Source organism: Molothrus ater, chromosome 15, assembly GCF_012460135.2.
Source record: "Molothrus ater isolate BHLD 08-10-18 breed brown headed cowbird chromosome 15, BPBGC_Mater_1.1, whole genome shotgun sequence".
Taxonomy (NCBI): Eukaryota; Metazoa; Chordata; class Aves; order Passeriformes; family Icteridae; genus Molothrus; species Molothrus ater.
Genome location: NC_050492.2, coordinates 3,807,206 through 3,831,303, shown reverse-complemented (window position 1 = coordinate 3,831,303; position 24,098 = coordinate 3,807,206). Strand labels below are relative to the sequence as shown.

At 38.1% G+C, this 24,098-nt stretch overlaps 1 protein-coding gene across 1 annotated transcript in view; it reads left to right on the top strand.

The window, feature by feature from the left end:
- The window catches only part of DOCK2 (dedicator of cytokinesis 2), a 160,497-nt gene that overhangs the window by 7,772 nt on the left and 128,627 nt on the right, over positions 1-24,098 (top strand). The window contains 20 exon segments of the mRNA XM_036391885.1: positions 1,134-1,174; positions 2,799-2,854; positions 3,000-3,096; positions 4,141-4,289; positions 5,938-6,073; positions 7,408-7,562; positions 8,180-8,261; positions 8,766-8,901; positions 9,412-9,487; positions 10,424-10,500; positions 10,820-10,945; positions 12,091-12,215; positions 14,653-14,751; positions 16,165-16,237; positions 16,317-16,420; positions 18,551-18,734; positions 18,836-18,933; positions 19,911-20,000; positions 20,233-20,333; positions 22,765-22,899. Coding sequence (XP_036247778.1) covers positions 1,134-1,174; positions 2,799-2,854; positions 3,000-3,096; positions 4,141-4,289; positions 5,938-6,073; positions 7,408-7,562; positions 8,180-8,261; positions 8,766-8,901; positions 9,412-9,487; positions 10,424-10,500; positions 10,820-10,945; positions 12,091-12,215; positions 14,653-14,751; positions 16,165-16,237; positions 16,317-16,420; positions 18,551-18,734; positions 18,836-18,933; positions 19,911-20,000; positions 20,233-20,333; positions 22,765-22,899 — 2,140 coding nt within the window.

Here is a 24,098-nt window from a genome sequence, read left to right as displayed (position 1 = left end):
GTGCAAATAATTCAGTTTTAGCAGTAAGATGGAATTTTATTGTTGATAAAACACTGAGGGAAAATAATCCCACTGCAGAACAACCTAAAAAATCTGTCCTGAGTCTTTGAGGTAAGCCATCATCCTGTGACTTTTAGCATTGCCTTTCTGACTGTGCTGTTTGGCATTTGGGATTTATTTTTATTCCTTTATGCTTTGCTTGCATGGCTGCAATACCTGTGAGAGAAAGGGTGATAGCAAAGAGATCATATCTGCTCATGAAATTACAATTAGAAAATGTCTGATTTGGTCACAAATTCTTTCTGTGGATGAAAAATGTAGTATTCAACACAGTTCAACATTGTTGCTGTGCAGGTGATTTTTCATGATGAGGTGTATGCACAGTGGGTATGGCCCCTGATCTTATTTAGTAAGGCTGAACTCTGCTTTTTGTGTTTTTTGTAGTTAGTTTATTGGGGCTGAACTGTGAAATAGCTGGAAGAAAGCCTGAATGAATTCTTAACATGCCCCTGCTGCAGTTCTGCCCTCCTGCCTTCCAGAAGGGTTTTCTGGTCACCAGTGCAGCATGAGCCCAATAATGGCCCTGAGGTTTCATGACATTCCAATTTGCATTTACACCAAGAAGCTGCTTATTATGGTTGTGTCCAAAAGCCATCGTTTCTCATGGCACAAAAATGACTTAATCTGATCACATTGAAGGAAATTGGATCTGTAACAACTATGTGCTGCACTGGATTAATACTGGGCCTGGAATAGTCAGAGCTTCATGGGCTCCCCAGGACCATGGGGGTCATGACTAATATAGGTATTTAAGGGTGTGCACATATCACTTCCAAAACAAATATCTTATTCTACCTTTTAATGTGAGCATGGGGTGCTAAACTCTGTGTACAATTATCTGTACTTAATGTGCAAGGCTTCAAAGCAGACAATACAATCATATTTGATAATATGCAAGTCATGTTTAATATAATCCCTGCTCTCACTTGAAGCTCTGTATGTTTGAAGCAACTACTAATTTTTACAAATACCATGCTAGTATTTTTTATGTGAAATAAACCCTGTGACTTTATTGTGTGCTTTGTAATAATGCATGGGTTTTTGTCACACTAAGTCATTTTTCTTCTTTTTAGATTGGTACAGGGGTTACCTAGTGAGGTACAAAGGAGCAGAGGTAAGATCACGTTGTCCTTTCCTGTGAGACTGTTCTGAAGGGCAGCCCATGGAGTGGGTTTTTAAAATTTCTGCCTAGTCCTGATCTCTCTGTTCTGATCCCTCAAGTCAGCTCTTCACACTCTCTCCTTTCAAGATGAGTTAAATGATCAGCATTCATCCAGGACAATGTTAGTAAATAGAAGTGAGGGCTGGGAAAAGCAAATCAATGAAGAAGAAATGACTGCGCCTTCAGGTTAACAACTGTTGAAGCCACCATTTCAATTGAATTTTGACTCAATTTGCTGCTAGATGCACTTGTTTCTGTACTTTTTCCAAGGATTCTTTAGGTTACAAACAGTATAAACAACTTGTATGAGGCTTAAGCTCTTAAATATCTCTTATGTACAAAAATCATATTAGTTTCTTTTAAAGTCAGTACTCTCAGACCTGAAAATGGAAAGTTCCACAGAGGAAAAGTTTTTACCTTGGGTATGATGACTCCTGGGTCAAGTAGCAAGAAAATTACTTCTAGTTTCAACTGCACTTTTCTAGAAGAAAAGCATTTTTGTTTGTAACTTCTTCTTGGTATTGGATTTTCTAGGGACCAGCAATGCAAATGTATTAAAGCACTACACCTGTGTTTTAATTACTTTGACATTTCTTGTGACTGAAAATGTTATAATCATTTATTCTACATAACATCACTATTTTTATCAATTAAAATTTAGCCTAAAAATAAGAAGGGAAAATATTTACCGGAACTAACCACTTCCTTTTAACTAATTCTTGATTTATTCCTAATATTGCTAAAGGGCTTCAAGATCATCATGCTTAACATGCTTTAAAAAGTATTATTAATTTCATGTACTAAGATATCACTAAAATTACCATTACTGGGCCCCTCTTCTTTTACTTTGCTTCTTCATGGACTTTTTTGAACTTTAATCTTAATGAAAAAGAAGTGGAAGTGATAAGACAATTGTGTTTTGATTAAGATCCAGTGCTTAAAAGAAAATGGTTATAAAAGCTGCAATCTGATTCAGAGAAAGGCATTGTAAAGTAGCACATATGGTATTGAATTATTGTGGTACTTGAGGCACCATATGTGAGTTATTGAATAGAGAATCCAGGAAGGATCTAGTGAATTACCAAGGTGAGATTTGCCAGTTCAGGGGAGGATTCTCATGGACAGAGGGACTGTCAAACTTTCTTTTAAATGACTTAAAACATTTCAGCTTTTGTAGAGCAAGGACAGTCACATTAGAACTTCTGGTCTGGTGCCCAGTTGTTTTCTACAGAGGTGAATTAAAATAGATATGAGATGATGCACAGACACAATGTTTCTTTACAGAATTTAGATTGTATTTAATTAAATTGTATTTAATTAAATTTTATTTAATTTAACTGTTTTCTGGGATGGAAAATGGTGTTACTTAGGAAGAAAGATGCCTATGCACTCTACATTTGAAGAGAAATTAAAAACTTCAATAATTTGTCTGTCAAATAGAAATCATCCATCTGCACAGAAAGCTAAATAACCAGGAGCTAGTTTGGGTATTACAGTTTGTATTCACAGCCATGGTTGTTACCTAAATGTTTTTGGAGAATAAGTGTGGATTTATAATTTTTTTCTCCATCATCAGGGAATATTTCCTAAATCCTTCATCCACATCAAGGAAGCTGCTGCTGAAAAGAAAAGGTAATGAATATAACTGTTTTATTCCATTATTGAGCTTGTCTGCTGAAGAATGAGTTTTAAGACATTTCTGTACCTCACCCACAGTGAGTTTAAGATACACCCATGAAAGCAGACACTCTTTGTGATCTTTCCTTCTCTTTCCTAGACATACAGAAAATGTCATACCTGCTGAGATTCCCTTAGTCCAAGAAGTTACCACTACTCTCTGGGAATGGGGAAGCATCTGGAAGCAGCTCTATGTGGTAGGACCCTTTACATGCTCTTTGCTACCTCTTAGTCCTATTAATGCACACTGGGGCCTTGTTCAAATTAATGTCTCTTCCTACATTCAGGGCAGGGTCTGGGTGGGTTAAAGAAATTGTTTTCTCACCACTAAGATTTTCTTCAGTGGCTTTAAATGCCTAGTGGCTTTAAATCCAGCCTTGGGCTGGATCATGCTGAAGGTCTCTCCCAGCCTGGATGTTCCTGTGGTTCTGTAAAGGGAAAGCTGACATTGCTGGGGAGTGCTTGTAACTTCATGCCTATCTGTATCCTGTGCATGATAAATCCTTCATAACTTTGATTTGTAGCATTGAAATGTTCCCTGGTAGGAGAATAAAAGATAACTGGGATGAATTTGAAAAAGATTCATGGTGCTCTTGCACTGCTAGAACAGAAGTTGTTCAAGGGTTACTGGGTGCAAGTAGCCATTAACATTGGCAATTTCAAGAATTGTGCCAACTGTTCCAGGACCCCAGCCACTGGATTTTTCTTTATTTCTGTTGGGGCAAAGGGATCTTGAATGTGCTGTAGTTTTCTGAAAAATGCCACTTTTTAGTCTTCTTGATTAAGTCAGCAATGAAAATCCTACTTTATTTTCATTGAATGACACTGGAGCTGCTTTAGTCATTTCTGTGTATTTTCTCATTTATCTCTTAAATGCATTAATACCACCCACAAATGTTGTTGTTCCCATCAGTATCTCATGCAGAAGTTGATAGTTTTTGTAATGTTTTCTCTTAATAAGAATTTGTTCAAGTTTTAAAACAACACAATGCAATAAACAACACAATAAAACACAAATAACATAATTCCCTATCACATTAAACATAATTTCATGTTATTTCTTCAAGATCATGTGGGATATTCTGTCCTTAAGAATTTGTGGGATGAGACATCATTATTTTGCCTACTTCTTGTTCCTGCTATCATTTAGCACCAAATATGACATGTAACCTTTAGTTGTCAAGCCCAGTGTTTCAGTTCAACTTGAAGCCTGAACCTCACTGATGTTTTTTCTCTCTCAGACAAACAAGAAAGCCAGGTTCCAGCAGGTGCAGTCCATGATGTGTGACTTGATGGAGTGGCGGTCGCAGCTTCTGTCTGGGACTTTGCCAAAAGATGAACTCAAAGAACTCAAGCAGAAAGTCACATCCAAAATTGACTATGGTAACAAGTAAGTGGCCTGCACTACTTCTGGGAAGCATGATTTAGTTTAAAGCACAGCACCAAAGAGATGATGATGAAGTTTTCATGTTTACAGGCTGGAATTAAAAAGCGTGGTTCATACAGAATCTTCCTTTTCAGGCCTCTCCCTGTAACTCCTGTGCTGATAGTGGATACCATGATGAGGCTTTTCATAGCAAAATGCTTTTTCGAAATATTGATTTGTTTCTTCATTATAAATACATGAGCCTGTGGATTGAGAAGATTTGAGGTTAGATAACCAGTGTCTATGTACATATATCACCAGCATACTCAGGGTCCAAAACTTGTCCATCTGTCACAAACATGGCCTATGTGCAGTAAGTGACCCTCAAAAGTGATGCTGGCAAACTGCTCTAAGTGTGCAAACACACCCACACCCAATTCACCAGGGAATTTCCAGGCAGACCTCTGGTTCTGGTAATAGAAGGGAAACTACCAGGGACAGAATAATTACTTGACAAAGTGTCTTGTCTGCTCCTCGCAAATAAAAAGTCACTGCAACACAACGTGCTTTTTAGCAAAACTTCTGGGGTTGTGTGAGGTTAATGGTCTCCCACCATCTGATGAGGTGTGGGGAGAGAGAGCTTGGTAAGAAAATCTTCACAGTACTGTTTTTACAGACATTAGAATCTGTTACAAACTGTGATTTGCTGTTTTAAGTGACTGTGGTTGTTGTGGCCTGAAGGCCTCTGTGCAGCTGAAGGTCTACAATTACCTGTGGCTGCACATAAAATGACCACAAGGTGTTATGAAATTCTTAACTTGTTCACTGTGATCTGGATGCAAATTGGTAATTATTGTATTCATACAGAGCACACTATGAAGTACACATATCCTACTGCACTGTGTGGAGCTGAATGCTCACTCAAAACCAGAATCCACTTTGAAGTTCTCCAATCAAAGAAGCCCAGCTGTGATTAAGACAACATTAAAATTCATTCGCTTTCAGATTTCTGTTTTGTCAGTCTTACATTCTTTCTGTATTATGAGACAGTGCTTCCTTTGGAAGAGTAAGGGTGAAGGGGGTGTTTAAAATTATTTGGATTGCAAGCTGGAAAGTGTTTGTAAGCTCCTGAAAGAGCGGGGTTGAGTTGTGTGGTGTGAAGGAACTTGCCAAACTGTGGAGAAGGAGTAAAGGGGAAATGATAGCAGGGGCTGAGGGGAAAATGAGGGAAATTGTGTGAGAGGGAAAAAGAGTTCCAGGAAAAAAGGTATGATTTGTATGAGAGCAGGGCAGAAGAGAGCAGAGTTAAGTATTGGGACAGAAAGGGTGAGGGAGCAACATAAAATCAGAAGGTAACAGGAAGATCCTAAATATCTTGATTATAAATGTTGAGTGTTTAAAGCTATGAAGACTGCTAGAAGTCATTGAACAGAGTGGATCTATTTTATGTGAGAGGCATTTCAATGCTTTGGTGACATTTCTAAAAATTTCTAAATATTGGACAGCAGCTTAAAAAATCATGGGGTATAGTTAAATTTTTCTTCATTAAATATTGTCGCATGTATTTAAATTTTGGTTTAAATCTTTAAGTGTCTCCTTGTTTGTTGCATTTCTAAGCTTTCTTTATTTGGAAGGAAATAACCCTACCATTATGCCTTTTGTATTTTCACAGAGTACTTGAGCTCGACCTGATAGTTAGAGATGAGGATGGAAATATCTTGGATCCGGATAAAACCAGTGTTATCAGCCTGTTTCATGCACATGAAGAAGCAACCAATAAAATCACTGAGAGAATTAAGGAGGAAATGGTAGGAATGGCTGGCTAAACTTGATGCTTCCTTTGCTAAAATCCAAACAAAAACTCATCTAAGTGTTGAAGGGTGGAGCCATAAAATTTGGTGGAAACTTTTTCCTCTGACTTAAGAGTAGATCCACAGTCTTGTGTTATAAATATGGCTAAGCCTCAAATTGAATTGCATTTGTGCGGTGGGGTGTGCTCAAAGCTCATGTCTAAAGCTGGTTCTAAATCCATTCTTGAATTCCTACATTGAAATATGTCTCCACTCCATCCCTGGACTACTCAATAGTCTGAATTGCACAGGGAATAACAGACACTTGGAACTCAGGCTGCAAAGCAGCAGTGTCTGCAACTTGTTTTCACAAGCTCTTGTGAAAGAGAAGCACTGGTTGCTGCTTGCTAGTTAATCTGATAGAGCTGAAGAATTTAAGCTCACTGAAGAGGAACTAGAGTGAATTCAGCATAATCTTCTGGACACCAGAAGTTCATGTGCCAAAGCAAAGCTGACAAGTGCATGAATTAAATCTTTTTAAATGCAAAGCAGGTGACTACACTTCCTTGACCTTTTGCAATATTAAACCTCTGCAAGGATTTGTAAGCCTCTTTGGTTCTTTTCTCCATTTATGAGAAAGTGAACTGTAAAAAAGCAAGTAAATCACTAAAGAGAAAATAGTTGGTTTGTCATGACACTTCAATAACACCCATGACAAATCACTGGAAAGCACCTTGTAATTAACTGACAATATAAGGCAAATGAAACTTGGGAGTCTGTGATAGACTGTGGTGACTTATTTTTAAAATAGAGACAAACAATGGGTTCAAAAGTGTTAAGAAGCTGCTTCTTGATGGTTAAGATGGGAGGTTAGAAGAATTCTGGAGCCTATTTTTGAGTCAGTGAACCTGCTCAGCTGCGTCCTGATCTCAGCATGTTATTTGTCTCCTCTTCAAAGAGACTGGCTTCCTTTTGCTGCTGCTCTAGCACAATGCAGCCCCTCTGTGATGTGGATCATAGGCCTTCTGCTACAGCCTACTGTGTTCAAAAATAAATTCCTTCAGGCTTGTAGGCTTGTCTCTGTGCTGACATCTTGATACTTGCCATTTTCTTTAAGAGTGGGGGGAATATTTCCCCCTTTACATCATTGCCTACTGGCTGAAGAGCTGGCCTAAGACATGGGAGTCATAGAATAGCTCAAGGTGGAAGAGAATTATGGTAATTACTGAGTCCAACTCCCTGCCCTCCTTTTCAATTTTAACTATTACATATACCTATTGTAAAACTGCTTGTAGCATAGCAGCATTTTAATTCCTGGATTATTATTAACTGATTTTCCTCCTCCTGATTAGTCAAAGGACCAGCCAGATTATGCATCATACTCCCGACTGTCTTCATCCCCCACCCACAGCCTGTATGTGTTTGTGAGGAATTTTGTCTGCAGAATTGGAGAGGATGCAGAGCTCTTTATGTCCCTATACGACCCCCAGAAGTCAACAATTATAAGGTAAAACTTTCCCCTCTGACTGCAGAAGAGTAGCAAATGGAACTGGCCAAAACGAACTAACATAATTGCGAATGTGCCGTAATGAGATAATAATGCAAGGAATATGTAAATAAAAGAAATTAAACCAAAAGCAAAGCAAAGCGTGGACAGATCTTGTTGCTGTCTGCTGCTAAAGAATTTTAAGGTTCCAAATATTTTCATAGGTAATTCCTGGATCAAACATTTCAGTAGTTTGGAAAAGCCTGAGCCCATTTCAAGTTTTAGAGATTGTTCTAGATGGGAAATATTGTGGTGTTTGAAGTAGAGTGCTGGAGGGGGAGGAGTGGAAAAATAATTAAATTTATAAATTTCTGGGTAGATTAAGATTCTGTTGAGTATTCTCATCAAACAGACTATGACAATGGTAAAGTTGCCTCAAAAAAAAGGTATCCATCTGTGTTATGTTCAAGTTACTCTTTTAATACTTACTGTTGGTACTTGTATAGTGTTTTTCTTGTCTTTTTAGTCTGGTCTTAGATTTGAATCATCACCACAGACTGTCTGTTATGCAACTTTTGTACTGTGTAAAGGAAGAATTTTTAAATCCCTTGACAGTGAGGTATTTATCTTCCAAACAGTGAGAACTACTTGGTGAGATGGGGGAGTCGAGGCTTTCCAAAGGAAATTGATATGCTCAACAATCTTAAAGTGGTGTTCACAGTAAGTGTTTTCCAGTTTGCTTCCCTTTGTATTTGCAAATGAAATTCTCTTCTCTGTGGTCACTGTCAGAGCTCATAAAGAGTGATCAAGATGAAGAAGGAAGCAGAGGTAATCCCAGAAACAGAGCAAGGTGACAAGTCACTAAGTTCTTCAGGGCAGTGACAATGCTTCAGTGGCCTTTCTTCAGATCACTTTTGCTGCCTCATGAATTCCTTGATGGCTTGACTTATTCAGTTCTATCTGCTATATCTCTTGATTGTTATTATTCCATTTCTCTTCCCTTATATTTTTTCAAACCGTAAACTGTCAGTTTTTTCATCCTTTTGATGTGCTCAGACTTTTTAATTTGTTGAGTTTTTGGGGGTTTGTTTGGTTTGAGGGTCTTTTGTTTTCTTTTTCCCCAGTGATTGCTAAGATTCAGTTTATTGCTGCAGGCCCTGTTTCAATTTCACAACTTGCTTTTTACCCAAGTAACACCATGGTTCTTTTTTGTTTGTATCTTAGGATCTTGGAAATAAAGACCTTAGCAGAGACAAAATTTATTTAATTTGCCAGATAGTGCGAGTGGGCACGATGGACCTGAGGGACAGTAACTCCAAGAAATACACACAAGGGCTCCGGCGGCCCTTCGGCGTGGCAGGTACTGCTGTCTCCTGTGCCATGGCTGAACCAGAGTATCAGTGATTTTTGCAGCCCTGGACTATTAAAATCTCTACCAAGACATGCCAGAATACCCATCAGTTCTATCCATTGGTTTCTGTACTTTTTGAAGTCTGTAAAGACTGCGTTGACGTTTTAGTTCAAGTCCAAAATCCACTTTTGAATTTCACTTCCTAATTATTCCTAGAGTGTCAAGCTGTTGGAGTGAAAGCACAAAACCATTTTAGTGACAGATTCCCTTGCAGATGAAATAAAGTCAGTGGTTATGTCCCCAAGGCTCTGATACTTGTATTCCTAAGTTAGTCTGAGTTCTCCCTCTCTCTCCACAGCAGCATATTTGTAGTGTGGACTCTGCAAAATGCTCTGCCCCACAAACCCAGCCCTGCTGCTGAAAAATCCACACTTACCTTGAGGCACAATGTTCAGAGATAAGAGAAGCTATTCTGAAATGCTCTTCTGTGTTCTGATGAATTTTCTTTTATTCTTCTAGTCATGGATATTACAGATATCATAAAAGGAAAATCTGAAAGTGATGAAGAGAAGCAGCATTTCATTCCCTTTCATCCGTAAGAGTGTCATAGATATCTTTTTTATATGTGAAAGAAAACATTTATTTATCTATCTCTGTTCCTGTAACAATCTGTGAAATGGTTAAAGAATAAGAAAGTTTTCCTTTAACAATTTTATGTTGTAATAGTGTTAATTATTTAGGTATGAGTTTAAATGACATTTAAGGCTTGCAGAGGTACCAGAGCACATTAAATTAATAATTCCATGAATGTGCTCCTTCAGACAACTGGTACCATGTCTGATTTCACAAACCCAAGTCAAATAGTTACATGTGAGATTTACAAGCAGGTATAACTACTATTTTATGAGCTTGGTTCTGTTTAGAAGTTAGAAAAAATCTAAAAACTAAAAACTGTTTCCTTTCAAAAGTAATAGAATTATCATATACTATCTTCAAAGAAATTCCAGAGCAGCTGCCTAAAAATGTCATGCTCACAGATCAAATGCAGAGATACCAGTGGAAATACTGGAAATAACTCTGTGTGCCCTACATAGCACTCCTGCTATGTACTATGGAGGGTAAATTTAATTCTGAAAGACTCAGGTATGACACACTGGTTTATTTCTTCACTTGTTTCTAATTTGAGAATTTGTTTCTAAATTCAAAAGTAGCTGATAAAAATTCCAAGTTCATTTATGTGGCTGTTTGTCAGGGAGAGTGGACTGAGCTGGAGCGGCACACTGGTGAGTGCACTCCCATTGTCCCTGTCACAAAACACCATTCTTGGTGGCTGCCTGAATCCTTCTCACTTCAGTGTACACACAACTGAGTGTGAGCGGGCTGCAACTTGAGTGAGAGATAATAAAAATACCCAAAATATCACAATCAGGCAGTACTGCAAAGACTGAGGCTGTTAGTCTCTTATGTTCTAAATAATGTCTGATATATTTAGCATTCAATTCCTGAGCAGACATTACTGTTTCTCTTGCAGGGTAGTGGCAGAGAATGACTTTTTGCACAGTCTCCTAAGCAAAATCACTGCATCAAAAGGAGACAGTGGTGGACAAGGTAAAGTACATTTTTTTTTTTTTAAGTTATATGGTATTTTTGTGAAACTTCATTTTATGTTGTAGGTGGAGTACCACTTTGGAGGTAGGTCAGCTTTGAAGCCGGAATTGAGGAACCATGAGTTTGTTAAAGAATCTTAGGGGATATCTGAATTAGAAGTGACAATTTTGCATTATAGGGTTTTACTTTCACCTCCAGGAAGTGGGAAAGCAAATTCTTATCCATGTTTTTGTGGGTAGAAGATGCAATCATCTAAAGACAGATTTTTCTTTTTTTCCTACCAAAAATGAAATTTTTTTTTTTTGTTTGCACTTCGTAGGTCTGTGGGTAACAGTGAAAATGCTGGTTGGAGACGTGATTCAGACTAGAAAGGATTACCCACACCTTGTAGACAGAACCACGGTTGTTGCTCGAAAGTTGGGATTCCCTGAAATAATCATGCCAGGTAGGAGGTGCTTTGTTCTCTGATAGGAAGGGATTTCTTCTCATTCCCTATGTTAACAAGCATCAGCTGCTGCCTTACTGATTTCTGTAATGGCTAACTCAGAGGATCTTTAGAATTCACTCATGGTAAGTTTTGTTCCCATATTATTTCACTATTATATAAAATAGTGAAATCCTTGGGAAGTAGTTCCTAATACTTAAACAGGAAAAATAAAATCCAGACAGTGAGGGATAAACCTATCTCCTTGTACATAACTTGTAGATTATGGTGGATGTCACTTGAATTTTAAATGAACCTTGTTTGTATTGAAAGTTATTGCTGTGCTTTAATAACAACAAACAAAACAATGTGAAATATCTTGATTTCATTTGTATGTATGACAAGATATTTTCCAGTCAAAATCACTCACTGTCTGCTGGGCTCCTTTTTAAAAAACAAACTACAAAAACCTCCCTCATCCCAACTCGAGTAAAATCTTGATCCTTTTAAAAGTCATATGAATTCATTCAGAGGAGAGAATTAAAATATGAAGCTCCCTCCAGAGAGAGCTGGATATCTGGGGGAAATTCCTGAAGAGAATTAATGGTAAAGCTTCGTCCTCCTCTGACTGCAGAAGAGTAGCAAATGGAACTGGCCAAAATGAACTAACATAATTGCCAGTGTGCTGTAATTATATAATAATGCAAGGAATATGTAAATAGAAGGAATGAAACCAAAAGCAAAGCGAAGCGTGGACAGGTCTTGTTGCTGTCTGCTACTAAAGAATTCTAAGTTTCCAAATATTTTCATAGGTAATTCCTGGATTGAACATTTCAGTAGTTTGGAAAAGCCTGAGCTCATTTCAAATTTTAGAGATTGTTCTAGATAGGCAATATTGTGGTTTAGTTTTAAAGTTTGCCACCTCACCAGCAGGTGTCGGGGCAGGATGAGAATTGCATCGAGTCACTCCGAGCTCCCATTTGCTTCTCCTCACATCCTAGTTTTGCCTTAGTAGAGATAAAGAACTGAAAAATTAAGTTCAGATGGAAAAGAATATAATTTTTACCTGTTTCACAGCTAACAGTGAGGTACTCGTGTGCAGTTCAGCTGATCCTATGCTCTCAGAGCATTTTAATTGCTTTTTAACCTTTCAATTTCTCTTTTAGGAGACATAAGAAATGACATATATATTACATTGTTGTATGGAGATTTTGATAAATACAACAAAACAACTCAGAGAAATGTGGAAGTGATAATGTGTGTCTGTGATGAAGAAGGAAAAGTGTTGCCAGTAAGTTTTTCTTTTTTTCTGCAATGAGGGGCATAGAAACCTGAGCTGAATTTTTGATGTAAGGCTTAACTTACACATTTAATAAAGCACCACTATTCAAAAACTCAATTTCCTTGTGTCATCCTGTGACATCTTGTGATAAATAAGCTTTATGATTTTTAAAAAATTAAAATCTATTAAAGCCCTCTAAAAGTCTTGCATAAAAATGTAACAAGGAATAACATTGAATGACCTATTTTAGCTGTGCCAAGGAACAAGTGCTGATTCTGACAATTACTGCATTCTTACTCTAGGGTTTTTCTTGAGGAAATTCCCAGAGGAATGCAATTTGCACACTGAAATGTTAGAAGTACCATTTCTGCTACATAACAAATGCTTGATTTGTGCCAGGAAGTCTGTGTCACTGCCACTGAATTAAGTACATGGCAAAGAATGATATTAGTGACAACAATTACTATGCAACATAAATATTTACAGTGTCTTTTTGCTTGTCTGTTCCCATTTTGTAGATCCTTTGTCTTTTCCTTAGGGTTTATCACCAGTTTGGTATTCAGGGGGATTTTTGACCTGTCATTTTCTGAGTTTATAGTGTTGGGATCACGAGGGTGAAATCATAAAGACATTCTTGTGATAAAATAAAGATGGTGTAGAACACTGTGGTTCATGACTTGTTTATGAACTGCAGCTAACTGCTTAAAATGTAAGCTGAAAGCTTGAATAGAGAAAATTCTAATCCCACATAATGTTGAAGGTCCACACAACAAACTGTAGCCCTGATTACAAACCACTGCCTATACCTATGACAGCACCTGACCATGACTTGCATGCACAGAAGTTAACTCTAGTCTGTATTCTGTCTAATTACATATAAACAAAAATACTCCTTAGAGAAATAAACCTATTACCATGCATTAATCTTGCATTCCAATTTATGCATGCTCAGTTCTGCAGATACAGAATTTCTGCAAATCTTAGGAGAAAGAGAATTTGTCTCATTGTTTTTGAGATGAAATGTCATGAAAGATGAAAATGCTTTCTGTGGGTAATATGTCTTAATGGATATATTTAAGCAACAATTTTGAGGAGGTAATTGAAATGCTGTTGAATGCAAGTAATAGCAAAAGTGACTGGTTTTTCCTTTTAGCCTGTAAATATACCTCAAACCAACAGACTTTCAAACCCATGAATTTATATCTATATTTCTCATAACAGGAATATATTTACCACACAGGAGACTGGTTGGTTCTGTTCAGGTATCAAACTAGCTCCAGTTGCAGAGCTAGCCCTTGATTTACTGTTACAGGGAACAGGACTTTTGCTCCAAGTGAATGTCACGGAGGTGACAAACAAGTAGGTGCATAAACCTAGAAAAATCTCTGCTCAGGCAGATGAGACATTGCTTTCTGCAGTTAAATCCCTCTGACTGTACAAATAATCTTCAGGTACCATCTTCCCACCCTTCTGGCCACAGGGGATCCTGGTGTTTGAAGCAGACTTTTAAGGTTCACTGGATTATCAGCAGGATTATTGCACCTTTGCAGCAGTCAATTCAGCCTGGCCTGGATTAGTTGAATTTTAGCCTTCAGTAGAGAATTTAATATTTGCTTCCTTCAGGGACTTTGGTTTCATGCCTGGCAGGTACCAGGATCTTGGTGCCTCCCTGTCCAGCAGTAACTTTTACTCTGCATGTACAGCCCAGCTGCAGTCAGCCAGAGCAGACAGATGCAGGCCAAGTCTTCACAGACTCAATTAGGAAAACTACAAGTTTTGAAGCTGATCAAAGCTTTCACTTGGCTCTGTCCTAGTTCAGATAGTCTTTAAAGAATGGGAAATTCTAATTGTTTATTGTTGTTACCTCTACAACATCCAGTTTGGAAGTCACCTCTAGTGGCCTAGAACTTCTGAGACTGTGCCAGAAGAAAGTATTTTAAAATAAATGGAGAAATAAACAGAATAATGAAGTGAGATTTAAATTTTTTTTCCTTTTGTATTATTTCTACTAATTGAGATGTTGGTTACTTAAATTCATCAGATGGAGAAATGAAGTCAATTTTTTTTTATATTCTTCACGCGTCTCCTAGAGCCGTCTGTGTGTGATCCCTGTAAAATGCAATTACACTGTCTGTACCCACAGATTGTGGTAAATGTTTATTTCCATTGTGTTCAGAGGCCTGGAAAATGCAGTGTCTTCATGTTAGTGCTTCCCCTCTGTCGGTGCTGTCACCTTTATTTAACTTTGGATGATCCATACCCAAATCAAACCCGCCGTGAGGGGAGGCCGCGTCCCAGGGCCGGGGTGGAACGCCCAGCTCGGGATTCTGAGGGGAGGCTCTCTGGGGACTTTTTGGTTTTGCTCAAGTTAATTAACCCAAAACTGCTCCAAAATGTACCCAGGTGAGCGAGGCACTAAGCAGTGTTTGTTCCCTCCTTTTGTAAGAATGCTGTGTGCCTGGGAGCAGGGGACAAACCCGTGAGCGAGTACAGATCCGTTGTTTACTACCAGGTCAAGCAGCCACGGTGGATGGAGACACTGAAGGTATGGCGTGGAAACTTCCCCCTTTATTTTTTCATTTCTTAATGCCTCACACAGAAAAGTGGCACAGCATCAGCTTCCTCTAAAAACCATCTTGTGCCTGACTGCAGCTGAAGCATGAAGCCTTAGTCATACATCAGTTATTAGAGACACATGGTCACTGAGGCTTGAAATTTGGCCTAGAAAGTGATGTGTAGGTTTTGTTCAGCAAAACAAAGGAGATCATCTTTGATAACCTTATGTCCTAACAGGGCTCATCAAAAATGAAATACTGCATTTTTTCTATTTTGGTGAAACAATAGAGATGAGGAGCTTCAATTAAAAAACAAACAAGACCGAACCAAAACCCAAATGAAAACACCAATCCACTCTTCTGATTTCAAAAAGAAAAAACTATCTTGTTTCTCTTTAGAGACACACTAATAATTACCTAATCAAGCTTCAATGTCCATGATTGGAATATGCCCAGAAGCTGCCAGAAACTGTTCTTACAAACTGTGACAGGCTTGCATGCTTTTTTTAAGACAAAAGAGCCATGTCTGACAAGCTTGCAATTATTACCTTAAGGTGTATTACCTGTGGTGGTGAAGGACAGGGAGGGAATGGAAGTATGATTTCAAACAGAAGCTTATTTATTGTTTTGAAAACATTGACCCATTCTTTTTATTGCTTATTGTATTAGCTCCTTTTTAAAATTATTCCACAATTGAATCTTGTGCACAGGATCACTAACAGCAGATCCTGTTGAAAAGCATTGTTAATATTAAGGCATCATTCAGTAAGATTTGTGAAGGGAAGTTGTGAATGCACACAAAGGTGTTCAAGTCCTTAAATTTTTAGAACTAGGAACTTGATAATATGAAAAATTGTGCTTTCCCTTACACACCTGGCCTTTTTTGTTGCATGTTTGACCCAAAGTATGCTGCTTTAAGAATAAAGCAAGTTCCACTTGCAAGTTCCTGTGATTCTCCTCGAGGCTTTATGCTAAATTTAATCACTAAAATATAATCAATTTATTTTGCTGGAATTTTCATACCCTTTTCAGCTGTTTAATAAATTGGTTGTCAATTTCTGTATCAGAAATGCAGGATTTGCATAGTGCAGAGGTGTTTAATTTTCTGTGGTTAAAAGGGTGAGCAGTAGGACTGCACTGTGATTGTTTCTAGCACCTGTGTGCGTTAACTCTGTGTTCTGTGCTTCATTTCTTTGCTGGTGCCAGACTTAGAGCCATGTCTAACAGATCATTTCTTACCAGCCCTGACTTTGCTACTGTGATCCGGCTCAACATTTTGAAATGGTTTTTGAAAGGCACTATAGAAAGAGAAGAAGTGGGGCTTATTTATTCTAAAATGGGGGCTCATTACATGTGAAACCACCCCCCATAACTCTCCTCGCTATTTTCTGATTTTACCAAAGGTAGCAGTCCCCATTGAGGACATGCAGAGGATCCATCTACGCTTCATGTTCAGGCACAGGTCGACTCAGGAGTGTAAGTAGGGAATTCTTACTTTAGTGAATTTTAATTCATTGATGGATGGGTAGTCAACCCAAAGTCTTTTGCTTTGCAGCTAAAGATAAGGGAGAGAAGAATTTTGCAATGGCCTACGTAAGGCTAATGAAGGAGGATGGAACAACTCTCCATGATGGCATCCATGATTTGGTAGTCCTAAAGGTATGGGCTCAGATTTCTCTCTTTCATTCACAAGATATCTTTTCTCACACTGTTGCCTTTGACTGCATTGTGTATTTGCTTAGTGTTAGATTGATTTTATTATTCTATCAAAGATGATACTGTGTTTTCCATCTGAACAAAATGGTGTACCCTGTTCCATTGCCAGTAAATATTGCTCTCAATTTTAATGACAAAAAGGTGTTATCCAAGCACAGTGAGAGGTGATTTCTTTTTACTGGTATTTGTGCTTTTGGCCTTCTGTAGCATAGAGAAAGTTGTGCTGCAGCTCTGTAGTTGGGTGGGTACCATTCCTCTTGCTGGACATAGGAAGTGTTTGATCCACTTGAAATCTTTATCTCATGAATAATCTGGGAATGCAGCCTTAGGAAAATGCTTGTTTTAAACTGCTGTGTAGTTCCTCAGGTACAATATTGAAAGTTTCAGCAATTTGGTTTTGGGTGTGAAGAAAATCTTTAGCTGGCCCTAGCTAGAAACAGCATCTTTAACTTTGTGAAGGAAACAGGGAACAGATGTTTTTACTTTTGTTTTATTTGCCCTCTTGGAAAATGGTGTCTAGCAGGAACTAAGAACCAGAAATCACTTCCAGTACAAAGGACACTTAAGTTATTTCTCAGCACTCTTCTCAGTAAACAAGTTTGCTGTATCATTAATACCAAGTCAGATGCATGCAACTAAATCAAGTTGCTTAGGCAAGCCAAAGAGATTAATGGCAGCCTATAGTTATTTATCTTCTCTTCATTGAAACTATAATTTAAAATATTGAGACTAGAAGGAAAATTGTGGACTGTGTGGTTAATGTTGGTTGTGAAATTCCACCTAATTCATTTCTGCATCAGCTCAGTAATTTTTTTGAAGTGACAGCATGGATGAGAAATGCTAAATGGAGTTGACCTACTTTATGGTTGTGAGAAACAGACAGATTTTCTGACATATGCTTGCCTATTCTAGTATTAAAAACAGTAATTGTCAGCTGTAAGTGTTTAAAGCAGTCATACACCTGGCCTTTCAGAATAAGTAATTTGAAAACTGCTAAGTTTAAACTGTCTTTAGGCATTGGATCTTTTTGAGAGACTTTTGGATCAAAACTTCATCTTTTTCGCTTTGTCTGTCTGACTTGTCCGAAAAGAAGGAAGTCAAGAGTTTATTTTGCTTCCAGAAATTTGGGAAGTAATTATTTGGCAAGCCTGATACAATCATAGATGTTGCTCTGCTGTATGTTTTGCTGTATAAAGGTTTTGCTTCTTGTCTGTCTAGGTCTTTTACAGTCAATTCTTAGCCTTCCCTCTTTGATACAAAGTAGAAACTGCACCTCTGCAGTCACTGAACCGGATAAAACTGCAAAACCTGAAAATGTCTTTCTAGATCATGGTGTTTGCAGCTCCTTGTTCATCCACATTTGTAGAATAAAGGTCTGCAATTGAGTCATATCTGTCACAGTGTTGTAGCTTTAAGTGACATCATCATCAGGGAAATTTTCTGGAGTTTTGTTAAAGAAACACTGTGTTCTTTAAACAGTGAGGGGCATAATTTCTATTGTCCTTGTCTAAAACTTCTTTCCTGCCTGGGGATTCCTAAGATAAGACCCAGAAAATCTATGGGGTTGTGGCACAGAAGTTGATGGAAGAGAGGAGGGAAAAATCTCTGTTGTCTCTCTGGTTTTGTACTGTTCATTCTACTGAAAAGCACACAATATTCTATGTCATTTAGTTACTGCAGCATACTCTCTGGTTTAAAATATAGTCTTAATATGCCCTGATCTTTTATGTTCAAGGTCCAGGTTTGAAGTTAGAATGAGGATACCAAAATAATACTGCTATTCTTTCCTTACTCAGTCCTGCTTTCTGCTTTTAACTTGTGTGCAGACAATATAATCATGTTGTCTATATCCTGTGTACAGACTTCAAGGTGATGCTCAGTATTCTGCAGTGTTCCACACCCACTGACATTTCAATGAGAGATTGGCTCTTGCGTTTACTCTGCATGGGGTGTCACCCCTCAAAGTCCCTTCTTGCCCCTCATTTTCATTTACTTCTCTAGTACAAAACTACAAAATAGTAATTTTAAATCCAGTGGTGTGAAATATGTAATGAATGGTGTGTTGTTTTTCAGGGTGACAGTAAAAAAATGGAGGATGCTGGTACTTATTTGGCATTGCCTTCTACACGTCTGCACACAGAAAACAAAGGAGCAACCTTGGTCAGGAGCTCAAGCATTGTTGGGGGGCTTTCAGTCAGCTCAAGAGATTCATTTTACATTTCAACTCTTGTTTGTTCTACAAAGTTAACTCAGAATGGTATGTACCTTCTAAACAGCTGGGAGTTTAGAAAGAAAACCTTTGCACAAATTGGTAAATCAGATGTTAAGTTTAATGTCTGTCCGTTCATTTTCCATTAGTGGGCTTGCTGGGTCTCCTGAAGTGGCGCATGAAGCCAGAGCTGCTCCAGGAGAACCTGGAAAAGCTGAAGATTGTGGATGGAGAGGAAGTAGTGAAGGTAAATCCTTAAATCCTTATTTTTATAATAGTTATTCTTCAGGCCCCTTCATGCATAATGCCTTTGTTAGCTTGCAAAGGACATGAGCCAAGCTCTTCTTTAGAGGGGGCAAGAAGGCCAACACCTGGGCAGGATCCTTCCGAGGGCTGGCCAGCTTTGCTCCTACTTTTTAATTTCAGATCTCTGCTATTGCCTGTGATTGGGCTGGGAGAATTCCAGGATTATTACTAGAAGATGAAGATAGTAATGATAAAATATTTTCCACAATCTCTAGTCATCTGTTTCCTTTTGTCTATCTGAAGTATCACAAACAATTCCTACTGCTTTCTCTGCAGTTCTTAATATTAATTTGCATGTCGTTATTAAATCCAAGAAGTGTTATGTACCCCACAGAACACTTTCTTAACTTAATGAGTATATCAATAAAAGTTGTTAGTATTTTGGAAAATAGCATATACTATTACCTTTGTGCCTTTAAGCATAAGCATTAGATGTCTCTGGAGAGAAGGAATAAGAATTCAATAAACAAAAAGGAAGAAAGAGGAGTGGATTTTTTTAACAAAGCTTCGTGTCCCAAGTCACTGAGATACTTTTCTTTGATTTAGTGCAGAATTTGAATTAGACCACAGAAGCAGGAAAAGTCTTTTTCATCAACATGTATATTGAAATTAGCAACCACTAATCTGTGTCACTAAGGAATGTAGTTTTAACAAGCTTTGCCATTTATATAATATTTTTATCTTTTCCATAAGCTTTGAGCTAAGAATGTATTATTGATTGCTTGTGTCTGAGGATGCAGGTTTTTAAAACTAAAGCAACTAGAGCCTAAACCCTTGGAAATGTTTTCTCAATTTAAGTGATGCTTCAGTGAAGGTAATAAAAGTCTAACTTGAGGGAAACCAGGTCTGGTATCAGAAAATTTTCCTGTGAGGTTTTCAAGTTGAATTGTTATCAGTTTGTCTTTTCATGTTCTGTAGTTTCTCCAGGATACATTGGATGCCCTGTTTAACATCATGATGGAACATTCCCACAGTAATGAGTATGACATCCTTGTCTTTGATGCACTGGTAAGAATCAGCACCAACGAATTTATTTGTCAAAGTAAAGAACCTTAGAATTTTGAACAAACTATCAAGTTTTGCAGTTCAGAGAATTAAAGTCTCTACAGAACAGAGGAATATTACTCATTGACTGAAAATCAAATTTCTTTAAAAACTTAAATAGTAAATTACCAGAAATATTTTCAGAAAGTGAATATTTAAGTTTGCAATGTGACTCAATGTGTCTCTGTCTGTTTAGATCTATATCATAGGGCTCATTGCAGACCGTAAGTTTCAGCACTTTAACACTGTTTTGGAAGCATATATCCAGCAGCACTTTAGTGCAACCTTGGCATACAAGTAAGTTTGTTTTCTCTTCTTTCTCCTTTTTCCTTTCTCCACCATCATGTAAAGAAATAAATCCTGCTTGTGCCTTTTCTGATGTAATTTATGGTGACTGTTGTTTGATGCTGCTGTTTGCTTATCTGCCTCTGAGACATATTTGATTATAAGTGGAATTAATGAACACATAGCAAATGATTTGGGGTTAAATGATGCTATGTGCTATTTGTTTTCTGTCACCTGGATTTTGCTGTGTCTGAGCATTTCACTTGTATCCTGTCAAATTTATCAAAAGGTGCTTTGCTGTGAAGCCTCTCCATTTGTATCCCTGCCCTTAAGTAGAAATGCCTCAGGTGAGGACTTGAGGCTCTCCTTAGCTCATTTACATAGGTTTCCATTTTTTTTTTCACATCAAGCAAACTCAAGAAAAAAGAATTGTTTGGGAGCTGTCAAGTCTTTGTATGCATTTTAGTCTGATGTTGTGTCAGGAGGGGTTCAGTGCAGTGAACTGGAATTTTGGTATTTGTTACATGTCCTGCTGTGAAATGGAGTTTTAGTATTTGTTACATGGTCACGCCAATGGATGAACTCGTTGTGGATTTTTTATTTATTTATTGGTTTTCAACTTTTGGAGCTTCTACACAACACCCAGATAGGAAGACATGGAAAAGAGTAAAAACTGTGCACAAGTGTTATACACCAAATTTAACCTGGATTCCTACTTTATTTAGAATAGGCTTTTGCAGATGATGGTAGGATAAAATGACTGAATTATGAAGGAAGGTAACATCTTCAGCTGGTGCAAATCTCTGGGATGTGCTCTAAGAGGATGGATGTGGGTTTTTAATCTACCTGATGTCTCGTTCTGGCAGCTTAATGGAGTGGCAGATTGAAGCAGAACTTTAATTTGGAATATGAATAGTACAGAGAAGACCTGAACTGGAGGTTTGGAATAGCTGGGGCTATCTTCTAGTGTCTGTGTTGAATTTCAGTTCTAACTCAACACTAAATGTCACAAAAATCATGCACTAGACTATGAGTTTCCTAAAGCTGAAAGGCAGCAGTGCAAAATCAGCCCTTTCTCACACTTCAGTAAAGCTGAAGTGGGCTCAGAAAGCTCAAGCACCAACTATGTGCCTTCTTCAATCCTCTCTCACTCCATCAGTAATAAGCACACGTCATTTAGTGCTTTACAGTACTGTGAAAGAAGAAAAGGAAGGGTACAGAACCTCTCAGGACAGCCTTACTTGCATAAAATATTTCTAAGACTTATCTAGCTGGGAGTATCTGATGACTTAATCAATGTGGTCAGGGTAAATAACAATGTTCATGATTGTTCCCCACATCACGTGTTTTCTTGGCACTATTGATTCAATGCACATCCACATGGAGGATTTACTCTGGTTCCAGAATCATTTATGAAATAAACAAGTGTATGTGTGGCCTAACTCCTAACTAGGAGGGAAATGCTGTGTCCCAGACATATTACAGCCGTGTTATGATATGGTTGATTGGCCAAACTGCTACCTACTTATTCAGTTCCTGTTGAGTCATCCTTTCTCCTGGATTTTAGAGAGCTCTGAGAGGGCTTAACATGCACTGCCCCTACATACAAGTTGGATCAATATTGTTCCAACTCAGAGAAGCTGTAAAAAGGAGCAAATGAAAACGCACAATGGATGTCATGCCCAGGAGGCTGAGAGGCTGAAAGCATTTTGGTTCTGAAATGTGAGTTAGCCTGGGGATGTGTATTAGTTACACAGAGAGCTGGCTGTTGGCTTGGTTTGTTTAGGGCAGGGGACAGCAGGTCTCCATTTTTGTAGAGACATAGGAAAAAAACCCCAACCACTCTTATCTTAGTTCTTATGGCTGCATTAAGATCAAAATTGCATCATTAGTATTGCTTTAATCACCTAGAATGATTCTATAACTACAAATTAAGGGACTTAGTTTTAGATTAACTTCTGCTCTTTTGTAGCCAGCTGTGTCTTTAGCAAAAAGTTGCTTTTAGATAGAGAGTAAGGAAGTGGTTAAATAAAATAAATAATTTAAGCAGATGTTGCTGTGTACTGCTTTATTTACATGTAATATTTACATGCTGTTAATTAGAGCATGCAGTGGTGTTTAATCACTGCTCAGGGGAGGTAGGCAGAAGGAATATTTTCTGATACCTTGTGCATGTGTATTACAAACCTCTGTAAAGGTGTTTCCAGGATTGTGTAAAGTCATGCTGCTCTCCTGGGATTTCAGATTTTTCTCTTGCTTGTGCAGCTAAGAATTTGTTCCTCCATTTATACTGACAGAATTTGTGCAGCATAAATCCACAAATACACTCAGTCTGTTTTCCTGTATGTGCTTGACCAAGCACGAACATATATTTAGAGTTGCCAAAGAAGGTAATTAAAAAATAATAATGAAAATTATTTTTAAAAATGTTTTTAAACTTCAGGAAATTAATGAGTGTTCTGAAGACATACTTGGATACTTCCAGCCGAGGGGAGCAATGTGAACCTATCCTCCGAACTCTGAAAGCACTGGAATATGTTTTCAAGTTCATTGTTAGATCAAGGACATTATTTTCCCAGTAAGTACTCATATATTGCCATTTAATTAGCTGTCTAATATCAGATATAGGAGACCTGAAAAAAGTTGGTTGTAGAACAGAGCTGGTTTTTTATTTTTACAAATAAAACTGGAAACTGCTTTAAAATATAAATAATGCTGATGTTTTGTAGAGGGAATATTCAAAAATCTGCTTTCTGATTCTCAGTGTAAGTTCCAGAGATATATTTAGTTATAGCAGCAGGTTTCAAAAGGTGATTATTCTTTGTGTCAGGTGGCTTGGCCTAAGACCAGTGCATGGCCAAACACCTCAACAGATGGCTGGAGGCTGGAGACTTGTCCTTGAGAACACTGTGTTCAGCCCCTCAGACTGTGCACAGAGCAGTGTCATTGCAGCAGCCATGGTCACTCTGAATTTAGAGTTTTGGGCCTCCTCTTGAGGAGTTTACAGGGAGGACTCCGTGACTGGGTGTGTGTAGCTCAGGCAAACTGAGGTGTAGTGTTTACAAGTGGTGTTCAGGTTTAGGGGAAAGCTGGAGGGGAGAGTGGAGGAAATGAAAAGTGGAAGGAGAAAAATTACACACTGCTAACTGTACTCTCCTCTGATAACACAGACCCATTTCCTCAGTTGCTTTCTACTTCACCTTTCTTCATTTACCCTGATCTGGTTTGCCCCTCCAGCTTGTTCTGATTTCCCTTTGCTCTGTGGCTGAAGGAGGGCAGGGGCAGAGGTCAGACTCAGACTCAGACCTGCAGGGAGAGGGATTGGTTGGGTGTTGTGTTTGTGGCTGCCATTCACCAGAGCAGGAAGGTTCTGTTCCAGCTGTCTTCTGCTCAGTGGGTACTCTAATACAATTTTGCTCTGATATTCCACTGTCCATTAAAAAAATAAATCCATGTCGATTTATAATTTTTTTTTAAATTACGTTTACTCACTGGATTATGATGTTTTGGTTGAAGTACCAGATTCAGAGAGGGAATTTGCTGCTATGGATAGTACCTTAGAAATATTACTGTCTCAATGAACTTACTGCTTTCAGATGGATACAGGTCAACAAAGTGTAAACCTATATAAGGAGGAGATGGTGCTCAGGAGAACAGAATACAACTTTATCTTATATTTTTGTCATGGGTGTCATGGCAGAAGGGTATATTAGAGTTTTGGAGAAGGAAGCATTGTGTAGAGGATTATGGAAAATTTCTTGTCTGGCTGAAGGTCAG